Source organism: Fukomys damarensis, unplaced genomic scaffold (assembly GCF_012274545.1).
Source record: "Fukomys damarensis isolate Sample0158 unplaced genomic scaffold, DMR_v1.0_HiC HiC_scaffold_29, whole genome shotgun sequence".
NCBI classification, from domain to species: Eukaryota; Metazoa; Chordata; class Mammalia; order Rodentia; family Bathyergidae; genus Fukomys; species Fukomys damarensis.
The window spans coordinates 18,205,817-18,219,080 of NW_022900941.1; the positions used below are offsets into that span (position 1 = coordinate 18,205,817).

The window sequence follows — 13,264 nt, forward strand, 5'->3', positions numbered from 1 at the left end:
TTTTGGTCCCAGGGATCGAACTCGGGTCCTTGTGCTTGTGAGGCAGGCGGTGGAACCACTGAGCTAAATCCCTGGCCCAGCCCTTTTTAACTTTGAGACATGGTCTCACTAAGTTTCCCAGGCTGGCCTGGAGTGTGTGTTCCTCTTTCCTTAGTCTCCCAAGTAGCTAAACTTACAGGTATGTACCACTGTGCCTGGCTGAGATTAGGTATTTTTAAATAAAATTATTTTTACTGAAAAATTATACAGTTATGTTACTGGTGTTCCTTTTTATAAAGTTTTCATTTGATATGAAAGTTTTAGAGGTTACTTTCTTTTCTTCAAAATGTAACCCGTTTTCCTCCCTAGAATGAATAAATGGAAAATGTACAACACCTCCCCCAAAACATCAGGCCTCAGGCCAGGGATTTAGCTCAGTTCTGGTACTGGCCTCGCAAACACAAGGACCCAAGTTCAATCCCTGGTAAAAAAAAAAAAAAAAAAAAAAAAAAAAAAAAAAAATCAGTCCTCTTCTATGGCCATAAATCTTAAAACTCAACCCAAAAGAGCATCCTTAATTTTCTCACTAAGATGCCCAGGCTGGTCTTAAATTTTCAGTTCTCCTGCCTCAGGATCCCAAATAGGGATTACAAATGTGAACCACCTACTCAGCAAAAAATGAATAATAGAACATCTTCCACCTTCTAGCATTAGGATGCTTTAGTTTGTATAGAATGCACAAATCACTTAAATGTTTGTTTTTACTTTTCCCTGTTTACGTTTAGTAGTGTTGAAATAACATCAGGACACAGTCTGTATTTAAAAAATAAATGCTGGGTGTGGTAGCACACTCCTGTAATCCCAGCACTTGGGAGTCTGAGAAAGGAGGATTGGCGATTTTGAGGCCAGTGTGGGCTACATAATGAGTTCAAGGCCAGATTGAACTAATACCGAGGGGGGAAAAGTAAAATTAAGCCTAAAAGAAATGCAGCAGATTGAATGGTGACCTCACAAAAGATATGTCAACGTCCTAACCCCAGGTAGTTCTTTAATTTACACAGGGGTTTTACTTTTGTGAGATGAAAAAGTATCCAGGTAAATTGAAATTTTTTCTTTGTTTATAACAAAGGAAGAAAAATCAAACTTGGAAAATAATTTCAAGGCTATCTCTATTTTATATCAAATGTTACATTCAATAACCCCAGGTAGTTCTACCTTAATTTGTATAACCTCCGGTAGTTCTAACCCCAGTCCTAACCTTATTTGGGAAAAGCATATTGGTAGGTACTTGCCCAGCATGTGCAAGACCCTGGGTTCAATCCCCAGCAAAAGGGGTGGTGAGCCAGGAATTTAGCTCAGTGGTGCCACCGCCGGCCTCACAAGCGCAAGGTCCCAAGTTTGGAACCAAAAAAAAAAGTCTTGATGACTGGCTAGGACTCAGATGGGCAGGAGGGAGGAGGAGCCATATTCTAGGGAAGAACACTGAAATAAAAACGCCAGCCTTTGGGCAAAAGAGGAGGCCCACAGGAAGGACACCCCACCAAGGTTGCTTTTTGGCTTCATTTCCCTGGGAGATTATCCTTGTTTCATTAAGCAGAACTATGAATATCTGTAGTGCCACCCCCTGGGCACAGCACGGCCATGGTCTTACCTTTTAGCACCTCACTGATGTACTGCTTGAAGTAGGCCACTCTTGAGGAGTCGTCAAAGCCACTGTCACTTTCCCCCGCGGGCATGCCATTCCGAGCCAGGGAGATGGGAACTTTACCTTTTGTGTACTCCATGGAGACAAATCGCAACAGCCTTCTTATACCCCAGGGCACCACGCAAATCCAAGGAAAAGCGTTTGAGGCCACGCAGGGTCCACGTGTTGGGAGAAGCCTCCTATGTTGTCATAGCTAGGTAGGCAGGTATCCTGTTGGGCCTTGCTGATGAGGCGGGAGGTATAATGAGACAGACCCAGAAGGTCAGCAGAGCCCTGTAAGAGCTGCTTCTCTGCCTCCGTGAACTCTGGGAGCTGGGCCACAAGACTGGAGCACTGTTTGTTTAGCTGTTGAATCTGAGCCTTCATGGCAGGAGGGTAGGGGTGTGCAAACCAGCCCAGCATGAAGTGCAAGAAGCGCTCAGAGGCTGTGAGGTCTTCGGGCTGCTCTGGAGACAAAGGCTCTGCCTAGTCCGAGTTCAGCACGATGCCCACACTCCCCTGCTGCTGAGCACGATGGTGACTATTGTAGTGGTGCCAAGTTCTGGCATGAGCCCTGAGAATCAAGTGAGCCACCTATAAAGAAGAAAATACAGTGCTTAATACCAACAATTTCAACGGTAGCACTAAGCCCAAAACGAATCACAAGAATGTTAACACCAATCTCAATTACCAAGTCATGATGACAAAAACAGTGAGTCGCAACACGACAACACTAACAAGTCAGTAACAATTCCACATTAACATCAATGTCAACATTCAATAAGTCAGTAAGTCAAAAACTGTGTCAAGATGTTAATACAGGTGTCAGCAAGTCATAATGTTGTGGTCAAAATCATCAACACCAGTGTCAACATCAACAAGTACCAGGTGAGGTGGTGCATGCTTGTCATCCCAGCACTCTGGGAAGCTGAGGCAGGCAAGTCCAAGCCCAAGCCAGGCAATTTAGTGACTTATGAAAAATAAAAAGGTCTGGGAATGTATTTTGGCTTGGGCTCAACCCCTAGAACAAAAAAAAAAACAAGAGTCAAAAGAAGTCAACAGGTTAACAATTCAACACCACCATTAACAATTTCAAAAACTATATTAATATGTATTGAGCACTTACTGCTCAAAAAAATTCTGTCACGTAGGCCGTACAACTTTATTTGGCGAGTACAACTATTATTACCACTTTATAAATGAGGAAAAATGTCCATATAGGTGTAATAACTCTGCATGTCTACAACCAGAAGAACGAGAATTTAAATCCACAGTCCAACTCCATGCCTGTTTTATCACCCAGAATGCTATTTTGCCTCTATACCCAACGAGTGCTTATTGGACAATTAGTCAAGTGTTATTTTAATGCACAATTAATTAAAATAATTATTATTTTCACAAAGGAAACGCCACTTTGTTTTTAAAGGTACTTGTCCTTTCTACTTAAATCTAGAAAGAAAACTTTGTAGGCTGAAAAAAGCTGTCAGCTTTCTGGTTGAGCATCATGAAAAAATAGGGATACTGAGGGCGAGGTTGGAGAGTAACAAGCATACATTTCTATCCTGGCTCTGCCATTAATTTGTCCTGTGAGCTTGGACAACCTCCACGCTCAATTTCAGCTCCCTACTTTGAAAGAAACAGGTAATTATGGACCCATCTGGGAGGATTTGTATTAACATATCTAAGTACCAAACAAAGGCATGCAGTGCAGAATGGAGCTTGCTAGATCTTACTTTCTTTTCCTTTTTATCATCTAAGCAGGATGACATTTACTGTTGAAGAATTTCATTAAAATCTGCCCTAGGAAGTGAAACTTCTGGCTTTTCTCATGTCCTAATGTTAGCACTGAACTGGGCTCCTTTACAAAAGACAGGAATTCCTCCCTTCTAAACTAGCTCCTGTAAAGCAAGGTGCTTGATGAACTAACTACTAAAGGGCCATTCGAAACAAACGAGGTGTGGTGGCTTACGCCTGTGATTCCAGCGCTCATGAGGCTGAGGCAGGAGGATTGCTGTGAATTCGAGGCCAGCCTCAGCTATATAGTGAGTTCAAGTCCAGTCTGGACTATACAGTGAGACCTTGTCTGAAAAAGCAAAAAAAAAGCAGTGAAAAAGAATCACTGACTGTTTAATAACATGAAAAAGTGTAATAGCGTATCAAGTAAATGAGCACTAAACTTAGGTACACCATGACAATGCCATAAAGGCAAAGCAGTTGCTTTGGACTGAACTGTTTACCTAAAATTCATGCTGAAGCTCTAGGCTTAGTGCAATGGTATCTGGAGATGAGACCTTTGTATTTGACTCATCAGTCTATGTAGAAACACTTATCTCTCAGGAGCCACAGTAAAAGCTCAAGAAGAAACAGTTTGGAGGCACAGAGGAGAGGTCAGAGTTTCTCCCCTACATTGAGGACATGGCCAAAAATCTCTCCTTAACACCTGGCATAGAGCACAGGAAACAGATTTCAGAACAGAACCTAAAGCGTGACAGGGAAAGCCGCACATCCCCCTGAAGAAAGTTGCCAGGCAAAGTGGTGGATTTTTGGTAGGTTCTGAAGGAAAAGAGAAATTAAGGGAGACAAATATTAAGCTACCTAAGTGTAACTTTTTTTTTTTTTTGGTACAGGGATGAAACCCAGGACCTTGCACTTGTGAGGCAGTGCAGCACCACTGAGCTAAATCCCCAGCTCAATATTAAGCCATCTAAAATGTGGTTCCCAGAGCCAGGCATGGTGATGTGTCCCTCGTGTGCCAGCTACTCAGGAGGCTGACAGAAAAATCACTCAAGCCCTGGAGGTTGAGGACAACGTGGGCAATATAATGAGACCCGACCCATATCAAAGAAAAAAGCTTGCCGGACATGGTGGCACACGCCTGTAATCCCAGCATTCGGGAGGCTGAGGCAGGAGGATCGCTGTGAGGTTGAGACCAGCCTGGGCTACATAGTGAGTTCCAGGGCAGTGTCAACTACATAGTGAGACCCTGTCTCAAAAAACAAACAAAAAAAAAAAAGAGAGAAAAGCTTGGGCCAGGGATTTAGCTCAGCCTCACAAGTGCAAGATCCTGGGTTTGATCCCCAGTACCAAAAGAAAAAAGTTTGCCTCTAGCATGCACACCCTTCTGAAATGATAGCAATTGCCACCCGAAACGCAAAGCCCTCCTCCTGTCCTTTCCCCATCCACTCGGCAGCCAGTGTGTTTGGGGACAGAACTGGGACCCGAGGCTCAGTCACCAGGCCCCTTGTGGGACCCAGCATGGACTCCGGGGTGGGCATGTGGCTACCTAGAGCCCAGGAGACATAGGACACTTTGACTGGAAATGTCAGAGGCGAGCTTTCTTTCCTGCTGGTCTGGAGATACTAAAGCTGGGCCACTGCCACCTGGTGACCAGACAGCCCAAGAACAAAGCCAACGAGGGAACAAGACGGGAGTCCGGCCGGGTCTGGGGGAGTATTGTGCTCCAGTCAAGCTCTACCTTGACCAAGCTAAAACCTAGACTTTTCATTTTCCTGAACTGATAAATTCCCTCCTTGCTTACATCAGTTTGTTGGGTTTTCTGTCTCTTGCTGCCAGGAGTCCGGAGTAACATGAGGGAGGTTTTCTTTTTTGCAGTGCTGGGAATGGAATTCAGGGCCTTGCACATGCTGAACAAGTGCTCTACCACTGAGCTGTTGCCCTATTTCAGGAGTTTACTTTTGGAGTTGTGGAGATTCGGGCTCAGATCCTGCTTCCAACTGGCACCCCAACAGTGATGTCATCATGACTCCATTATTTGTCCTCTCTTAGCCCCTATATTCCCTCATCCCTGAGTGCTGCTCCGGGCCTGTAACAACTATTTTTAAAGTTGCCAGCACAGTGTCTGGACAAAACAAGATGGTTAACAATTTATGCTTCCGATTTCCTCCAAAGAACAAAAAGTAAACACTTTTTGCTGAGGAGACAGATCACATGACTTCCTTTCAGCCAAAACTCTTTTTCCCCCCAATTCGTAGGAGTTACAGGGATGGGAAATACCTTACAAGAGGCCACTCCCGGGTCAGAAATGCCTGGCGCACGCATAGCTCACCGCCCGTGGCTCTTGGAAGGTCTCCCACAGCTTCACACAGTCCCCGAAAGCAGAGAAGCAAAAGGCTGCGTAGCCCAGAAAGGCATCCACCGCGCTCTCATTCTGCCACCGCCCAGGTCCCCCAGGGCCCGAGGCAGGTCCCAGCGGGACAGCGTCACCATGGGCTCCGCGTGCGAGTTCCGCAGGGCATCGGTCAGCTGGTTGTAGTAAGCGACTCCTTGGAGGTTGAGGCTGCGCCTGTGCCCAGTAGGGAAGACCCGGGACCAGGAGATGGAGAACTCGTCCACCCGAGCCTGAAGCCCACGGAGCAGGGCCATGCGGGACGCTGACTTGTGGTCACCGTCACTAGCCACCTCTGGGGTCGCTTGGCCCGGGTGGCATTCAGTCCACACGTCCCAGATGCTGGCCCCTTCCACATTAAAGGCTCCTGTGGGGACGCCCCAGAGGAAGCCTTCAGGGAAGACATCTGCAGAAAGGCAAGGCATCCCCTTCTGTCGTGGACAGGTGAGCAAAGGCTTCCCAGACCCTCCGACAGGTGAGGACAAGGGCCCACGCGCTGGGTCACGGTCCTGCTGCTGGTCACTCTGAAGGGCCAGGCCATCAGTCAGAGAGCACGGCATGCTGTGGGACCGAGACCAAGGGAAACAATTAGTGACTCCCAAATGTCCCTATTCTGATGAATAGGGCCGATGTATTTAATCAGCAAAGATTGTGGACTCGGTTTTCGACAGTGTTTCTGCAAAGTCATAGGCGAGAAATGACCGACAAAGGGGAAATCGCCCTTCCTGGGCGAGTGCGTGTCACTCTTGCAGGAGGACAGTAACAATGCGTTGTTCTCCTGACCAGATCCCTCTTACCATGGTTTACACCGAGACCCCTAAAGACTCATGGGATCACAGCTGAGACCTTCGGAGGGGTTGGATGTGGGGGGCTTACAGCAAACTTGCCATGGGGGGGTTCTGGTTAGAACAGGAGGGCCACGGGGCGTTGGCCTGGGTTCCTCTTCCTTCCTGTCTGCCCTGCAACCCTGCCTGGAAACAAGTGGATCACGAACCGAAACCTCTGCACACGGTGACCCAAAAGGAACCCTCCTCCTTTAAAGTGTGGGTGCCTGGTTTTGTGTCTCAGAGACGGGGAAAATAGCTAAGACACCCCACGAGTACAGACTTCATTTCTGGTTCGGTACTTTATTCTTATAATTTACTGTTTTTAGAACATAGCTAATAATTATTTCGATTTACTGAGCCTAGATTTTGTGCTGGCCACAGGAATAATATAGGTACATTATCTCATTTAACTTTCACAACTAACTTAGGAGATAGGTTCTACATCCTCACCCTATGGGAATGAAATTGATTTCGATGAGTAACTTCTGGGCCTCAGGGTCCAGTAGCTGTTTACGAGCAGGTACAGGAATATTCTAATAACGGAGCTACTGCTGTGTACCAACTAAACAGCAGCTTTGGCTGCAGTCTCTTCCTGTTGCCGAATTGAAGACATAATGGCAGGAGCTCGAGTGTATGGCAGGACAAGCACAGAGCTTAAAAGGATGGCAAAGAAACAAGAGGGAGCATGGACTCCTGATGACCACGCAGCTTGCCAGAGAGGGAGCAGAACTCACGCTTTTAACCATCCATCACCGCATACTGTGGAAATGCTCACGTGCGCTCATCACACTTAATACATCTGAAATACAGCATCTCATAGAAGTGCTACCCTTGTACTCAGTATATTGTTTTTTCCCCTAATGGTACTAGGGATTCAACTCGGAGCCTTCACGCTGAGCCCTTTTTATTTTGAGGCGGGGTCTCATTAAAGCTGCCTAGTCAGGACCCCTTGCAATCTTCCTGCCTCAGCCTCCCAAGAGCTGGGATTACACACATGTACCACCATGCCTGGCTTCCATCTTCTATTTTACTCTAGTTTTTTCTCCTCTTTCCCATTCCTTTTTTTTTAAATCCCCTTAATTTTGGTTATCATCATTCTAATTGATTTCACAATGAACTGTGCCTCAAAGGGTGGATCGTGCGGCACCGCAGCACACAGCAAAGGGCACCCAGCGGAGGGCAGCCCTGAGGAAGTGCTGGCAGAGGTGGCGTGTTGGGCTGGAGAATTAAACAGGGCGCAGCGGGCGGAGGTGGAGCACAAGGGCGCAGCAGGTAGGCCCAAAGCACAGAACCGACAGTGACGGGCCGCTGAGGAAGGGCCTCCCTCCAAGTAGCCCCACAGGAGGGCCCTTCTGCCTATGCTCCTGCTTTATGTAGCGTCATCTTCCTGGGTTTGCTCGAACAGTGGGGAGGGGCTGTGAATTATTTAAGTGCTCACATACTTTGGAGCCCAAGGGTTCAGCCTCCTTGCGTGCCTGTGCCCATCAATACCAGCAGATCATAACCTCACTCTCAGCCATCTCTGATCCTGCCTCCATCTTCCTGCCTTGGAGGAAAAAGGTCTGGGGAACGAACTCCTGGCAGAAATGGGTCTTAGAGCGGGGAGTCTGGGATTCACTTGAAGGGAGATTTAATAGGACGAGAAACCCTAGCCTCCGCCTCTCCTCAGCACCCAGACAGTGCCCCTCTTTCCCTCTTCTGGGATGCAGTGCCACACGCTGGTGAGAACCACTCGAGGGCCCGATTCACCTTCGAGGTCTGAAATTCTCGGGACGAACCGAGCCCATCTCCGCCTCCCCCTGCACGGGCAGGTTCTCCATCCGCCTCCACTGAGCCAGGGCCCTGTTGAAGCCACTGTTGGATCCGGGCTTCAGGGGAAGAACCACAGGGTCAGAGTGCCGGGGAGAGAACATCGGAGACGGTGCCACTGGTGTTTCGGTACTGACCCACAGGGAACCCATGTTACTGTTCACTGTGTTTGCTTTCCCGAGTCACAGCCCAGCACGCCTTGTCCGACTCCAAGTGTGGTCAGAGAGCTGCTCCGACCGGTCTGCTCGGGGCACGGACTACCCTCCCTGCACAGGGCCCGACACCCTGCGGCCGCTGGGGTTCACCGGTTTGAACTGCCGATTTGAAACAAGCTGGGGGCATGAACAACAGGAGGGTTGTGGCTCAGGACAGCCGAGTGATGGAAGAGGAGAGGTGCCTCAAATGTCGGAGGCGAACAAAGCGCTCGCTGAGCATCTGGAAGCTGAACGACGGTCTCCAGCCCGTCCTTCCTTAAGGCACGGCGTGCAAAGTTCACCATGAAACACCCTGAGGCTCTGGGGACACGAAGTGTCCACACCATCTTTCCCCGCTTCTGGGGCCGCCCCGAGATCCGGTGTGATGATGGAGACGACCTCCAGTCCGCTCTCATTGCTTTTTCTTGGTATCGGAAATCAAACTCAGGACCTTGCACTCGGGAGCCAGGCAGCGGCACCCCTGAGCTAAATCCCTAGCCCAGCCCTCACAGACCTTGGTACTTCAGTCATTGATAAGAAGTTACTCGCAGCTTCATCAGTAACTAAAGCCTCTGTTGTTAGGTCCCCGTGAAGGCTGCCTTTCCTGTCTCACGTGGGGAAGGCATTTCACACTGACGAAACCGGGGAAGAACTCACCATGAAATCTCAGGGCAGTGGCCAGATTTTCTGGACCTCTCTTCCACTGAGATCTTAAACTAGGATGCAGGGGCTCAAATCCCAGTTGTCCATTATGTGCAGCTGGTGAGAAAGCCAGGTTGTGTGGGGCCGAGACTGAGACACAGTATGGGACGACTTCTCTCGTAGAGAGAACGATCATAATAAACCTGCTGGCCCAAGAGACAATTGACAACATTCCTGGAGACACCCAGGTGAAAGAACAGCAGTGCAGTCTGCACATCAGTTACTGACGACGCAGGACGCAGTCTGACACTACCTTTTCTTGGAACTTGAGCAGCTCAGGAACGCACTGACGTCAAGCCCAATGATGAGTACATGGTCTTTATGGCTGCAAAAGAAGTAGTTTAACTCCATATAAAACTCAACAAAGAACATGCACATCTGAAGTCAGTTTTCTTCATGCATAAAAAACACCTAAATTCCAAGCGGTGATTCCAAGAGCCTCTGAAAATACCCCAGCCTAAGGGCAGGAGGAGGTCAGATGCTTCTGACCTGCTCATGACTTGAAACAGTGGTACTCACACCTCCGAGTGAATCACATCACCTACAGACTTGCTGACACATACTGCTGAGCCCACCGAGTCTCCATCAAGGAGGTCTGGGGGATCTGTGAGACGCATTCTGTCTCCAAGTGACGGTTATCCTCTGCTGCTGGCCTGAGGCCAAAACTTGGGAACAATTGAGAACTCATCATAGAAAGCAGTGGAATTTTTATTTTGTTTTTGGGGGGTTGTTTGTTTTTGCTTGTTTGTTTCTTTGAGACAAGGTCTCACCATATAGCCCAGGCTGGTCTTGAACTCACAGCGATCCGCCCGCTGCAGCCTCCCAATTGCTGGGATAACAGGCATGGGCCACCATACTTGGCTAGCAGTGGAATTTTTATTGCTGTTGTTTTAAATGGTGGTTTAAGCAGGACATGGTGGCTCACACTTTGAATCTTAGCTACTCAGGAGACTCAAACAGGAGAATCACAAGTTCAAGAACAGCCTGGGCAACTTAGCAAGACCCTGTCTTAACTGAAAAAAAAAAAAAAAGGCTGGGGGTAAGGCTTAGTAATAGTGCTTGCCCACATGTGAGAGGCCCTGGGTTCAGTACTGAAAAAAATTGTGGTTTAAATATACACTAACGTAAAAGTTACTATTTTAACCACTTAGAAGAAGGTAGCACTTGCGGACAGAGTTCATTATCAAAGCTGAGTTAGGGGGAGGTATTAATGAGTCTATGGACCAGCTGCAGGAGGCTGTGGAACCACCACAGTGCCGGGAAGGCTGCAGGTGGTGGAAAGGGAACCAATTTTGCCATACACTGGCCTGTGGATAAAGGTGATGAGACGTAGTATTGGGACACTCCAGCACCGGCCCACACCCCTTCCTGTAGTCTCCAGCGGTATCGTGTGGTAAAAAAAGCCCCCACCTCTCCCCAGTTCAATTAGCCTGGGAGCAGCTTCTTCATTTATTTATTAATTGAGACAGGATCTCACTATGTAGTTGAGACTGACCTGGAACTCACTATAGAGCCCAGGCTGGTCTCAAACTCACAGAGATCCTCCTGCCTCAGCCTCCCGAGTGCCGGGATTACAGGCATGCACCACCATGCCTGGCTTTTTTTTTTTTTTTGTACTGGGGAATCAAACTTGGGTCCTTGCACTTGCAAAGCAGGCAGTTGAACCACTGAAGTAAATCCCCAGCCCGCTTCTTGATTTATGGTCAATCAGATTCACTGTCAAGAATGTGAGGGCTGGGGATTTAGCTCCACAAGGACCCGTTTTTTAAAAAAAAAAAAAAAAAAAAAAAAAAGAATTTGAACCAGATGCTGAAAAAATGGTCCCCGAGCTGCAGATCCTGCATTTGAGGGTTTTTAGCATCTCATGTGCCCATCAAGCCCACGTGCAACTTGTAATAGGGACACAGAACAAGGGGAATCAGGGCAAGCATAAGCCTCTCAAGGCTGGAGAGGCACGAGGCAACCCTGCAGAATGGGGCAGAGATGAAGGGACTCGTAATGGAAGGAGACAGGCAAAAAGATGTTTCCACGCCGACAGCGCACCTCTGAGGCTGGGCAGTCCTTGCTCCCGTAAGAGGCATCCTTGTGCAGACCCTTGTCTCTTGGGGCAGCAGGATCTGGTTGCCATGAAAGGCAGGGGACTCTGTCCGCCAGGGGGTGCTCTCAGTTCAGGCCTCCTCCTACTCCCCTCCTGCTACTTAACCCAGGCTTTCCAGTCTGCTACCCACCAAGCCAGGACACCAGATGTCACTCAAAACCCCGCTAGTCATGGGCCACTCACCTTCAAAAAGGCCAACAAGCGTCCTGGCAGGGTCCTTCTTGGTAGAGGGACAATCTTGAAGTTTTAGAGTGAAAGTGAAAACTTTTACTTTTGGCTCAATGCTCTGAAAAAGATACAGACCAACAAGTGAAGTGATGCCACCTAGGAAGTATCTTTTGATAACATCTATTTCAAAGTGAGAAGGTACAATGCTCCAGCATTGGAAACGACCTGCAGCCATCTCAGATTAGGCTGGCTCTAGACTCTGAAGCGGAAAGATCTGCTCTTCTCAGTACCACGGGCCGCCGTCCCACCCCAACCAAAGTGTTACCATTTCAGCCTCACAAGGAACCTTTTAGCACCAGCACTGTCAGGAACATGTTTGTCTGCTCATATTTGGAGTCTGCATTACTCAAGAAACTTATCAAGGGCCAGGGATTTAGCTCAGTGGTTCGGGTGCCTGCTTTGCAAGTGCAAGGACCCAAGTTCAATCCCCAGTACCAGGAAAAAAACCAAACAAACAAAAGCAGCTTATCAAGATTCCACCATCACCGTACTTTTAAATGCCTGGGCTGTGCTTCAAAATAATCCAGAGTAAAAGGGAAAAGAGTAATGCAAGTGAAACAATAGTACTTGAAATGGGTGACGGCTTCAAGGGGTTCTCTAGACTTTTCTCCTTACCTTTAGATACGTTTGAAATTTTCCATGGCAAAAAGCCAAAGAGCTGTCACCTTTTTTAAAATTTTATTTTTATTAGCACTTGTTTACAGTACATAATGATTACATTCATCCTGGGGAGTTGGTACATGTACATAACGCATCTTTTTTTTTTTTTTTTTTTTTTTTTTGTGAGACAGTGTCTCACTATGTAATTGAGACTGACCTGGAACTCACTATGTAGCCTAGGCTGGTCTCGAACTCACAGCGATCCTCCTGCCTCAGCCTCCCGAGTGCTGGGATTACAGGCGTGTGCCACCACACTTGGCCATAACACATTTTAATTCTCTTTATGTCCCCTTCTTCCCTCCATCCTGTCAGCATTAAAACTGGAGCAGGTGTAATTGCTTTCCCATCCCCCCCCAGGCCCTCCCATATCAAGGGAAGTACCTACAGGCTGACATGTGTGACTTCATTTTAAATAACCTCTTTTGGGAAGTTGAAGGTTTCATCATTTTTCCCATACTTTTTCCTCCTTTGAACACTTAAAGGCTACCAAGAGATACTAGTAGCAACTACTTACGAAAGATCAGGTACCTTTATAATACTTTCTCACCTCTGCCTGTGAGAAATGTTCCCTCTTTGCAGATGAGACACTGAAGGCTCCAAGAAGCCAAGTGAGCTGCCCATCACCAGTGGCTTAGTGGAGTTGTGACTCTACACAGCCTTCTTCCTTTCCCTGGGCTGGGGTCACTTTGCAGGAGAGATAAAGGACTGGCGTGGCCTGCTCACAGAATGGTATTCTTCCCTCCTGAAAGATCCACACGCAGGGCTAGAGCTGAACTTTTCCAAGACCGGTACGCAAGAGGAGCCTCTGAGGGTCCGTCCTGCCTGCTGCTGAGCGGAGGGCCTGGATAAACAGGCCCTTTTCTCAGAGACGCACAGGCGCTCCTCGCAGGCCTCCTGCCGCAGCCGGAAGTGGGCTGTGCTGCGGCTGTTTATCAAGGCGCTGGCCTGAGGATGTAC

At 48.0% G+C, this 13,264-nt stretch overlaps 1 protein-coding gene across 1 annotated transcript in view; it reads right to left on the reverse strand.

Moving 5' to 3' along the window:
* Positions 1–13,264, reverse strand: part of Lct (lactase) — a 44,901-nt gene that overhangs the window by 17,489 nt on the left and 14,148 nt on the right. The window contains 9 exon segments of the mRNA XM_019204844.2: positions 1,631–1,822; positions 1,825–2,257; positions 5,678–5,717; positions 5,719–5,845; positions 5,848–6,205; positions 6,207–6,262; positions 6,265–6,350; positions 9,572–9,646; positions 11,599–11,705. Of these exon segments, the coding sequence (XP_019060389.2) occupies positions 1,631–1,822; positions 1,825–2,257; positions 5,678–5,717; positions 5,719–5,845; positions 5,848–6,205; positions 6,207–6,262; positions 6,265–6,350; positions 9,572–9,646; positions 11,599–11,705 (1,474 nt within the window).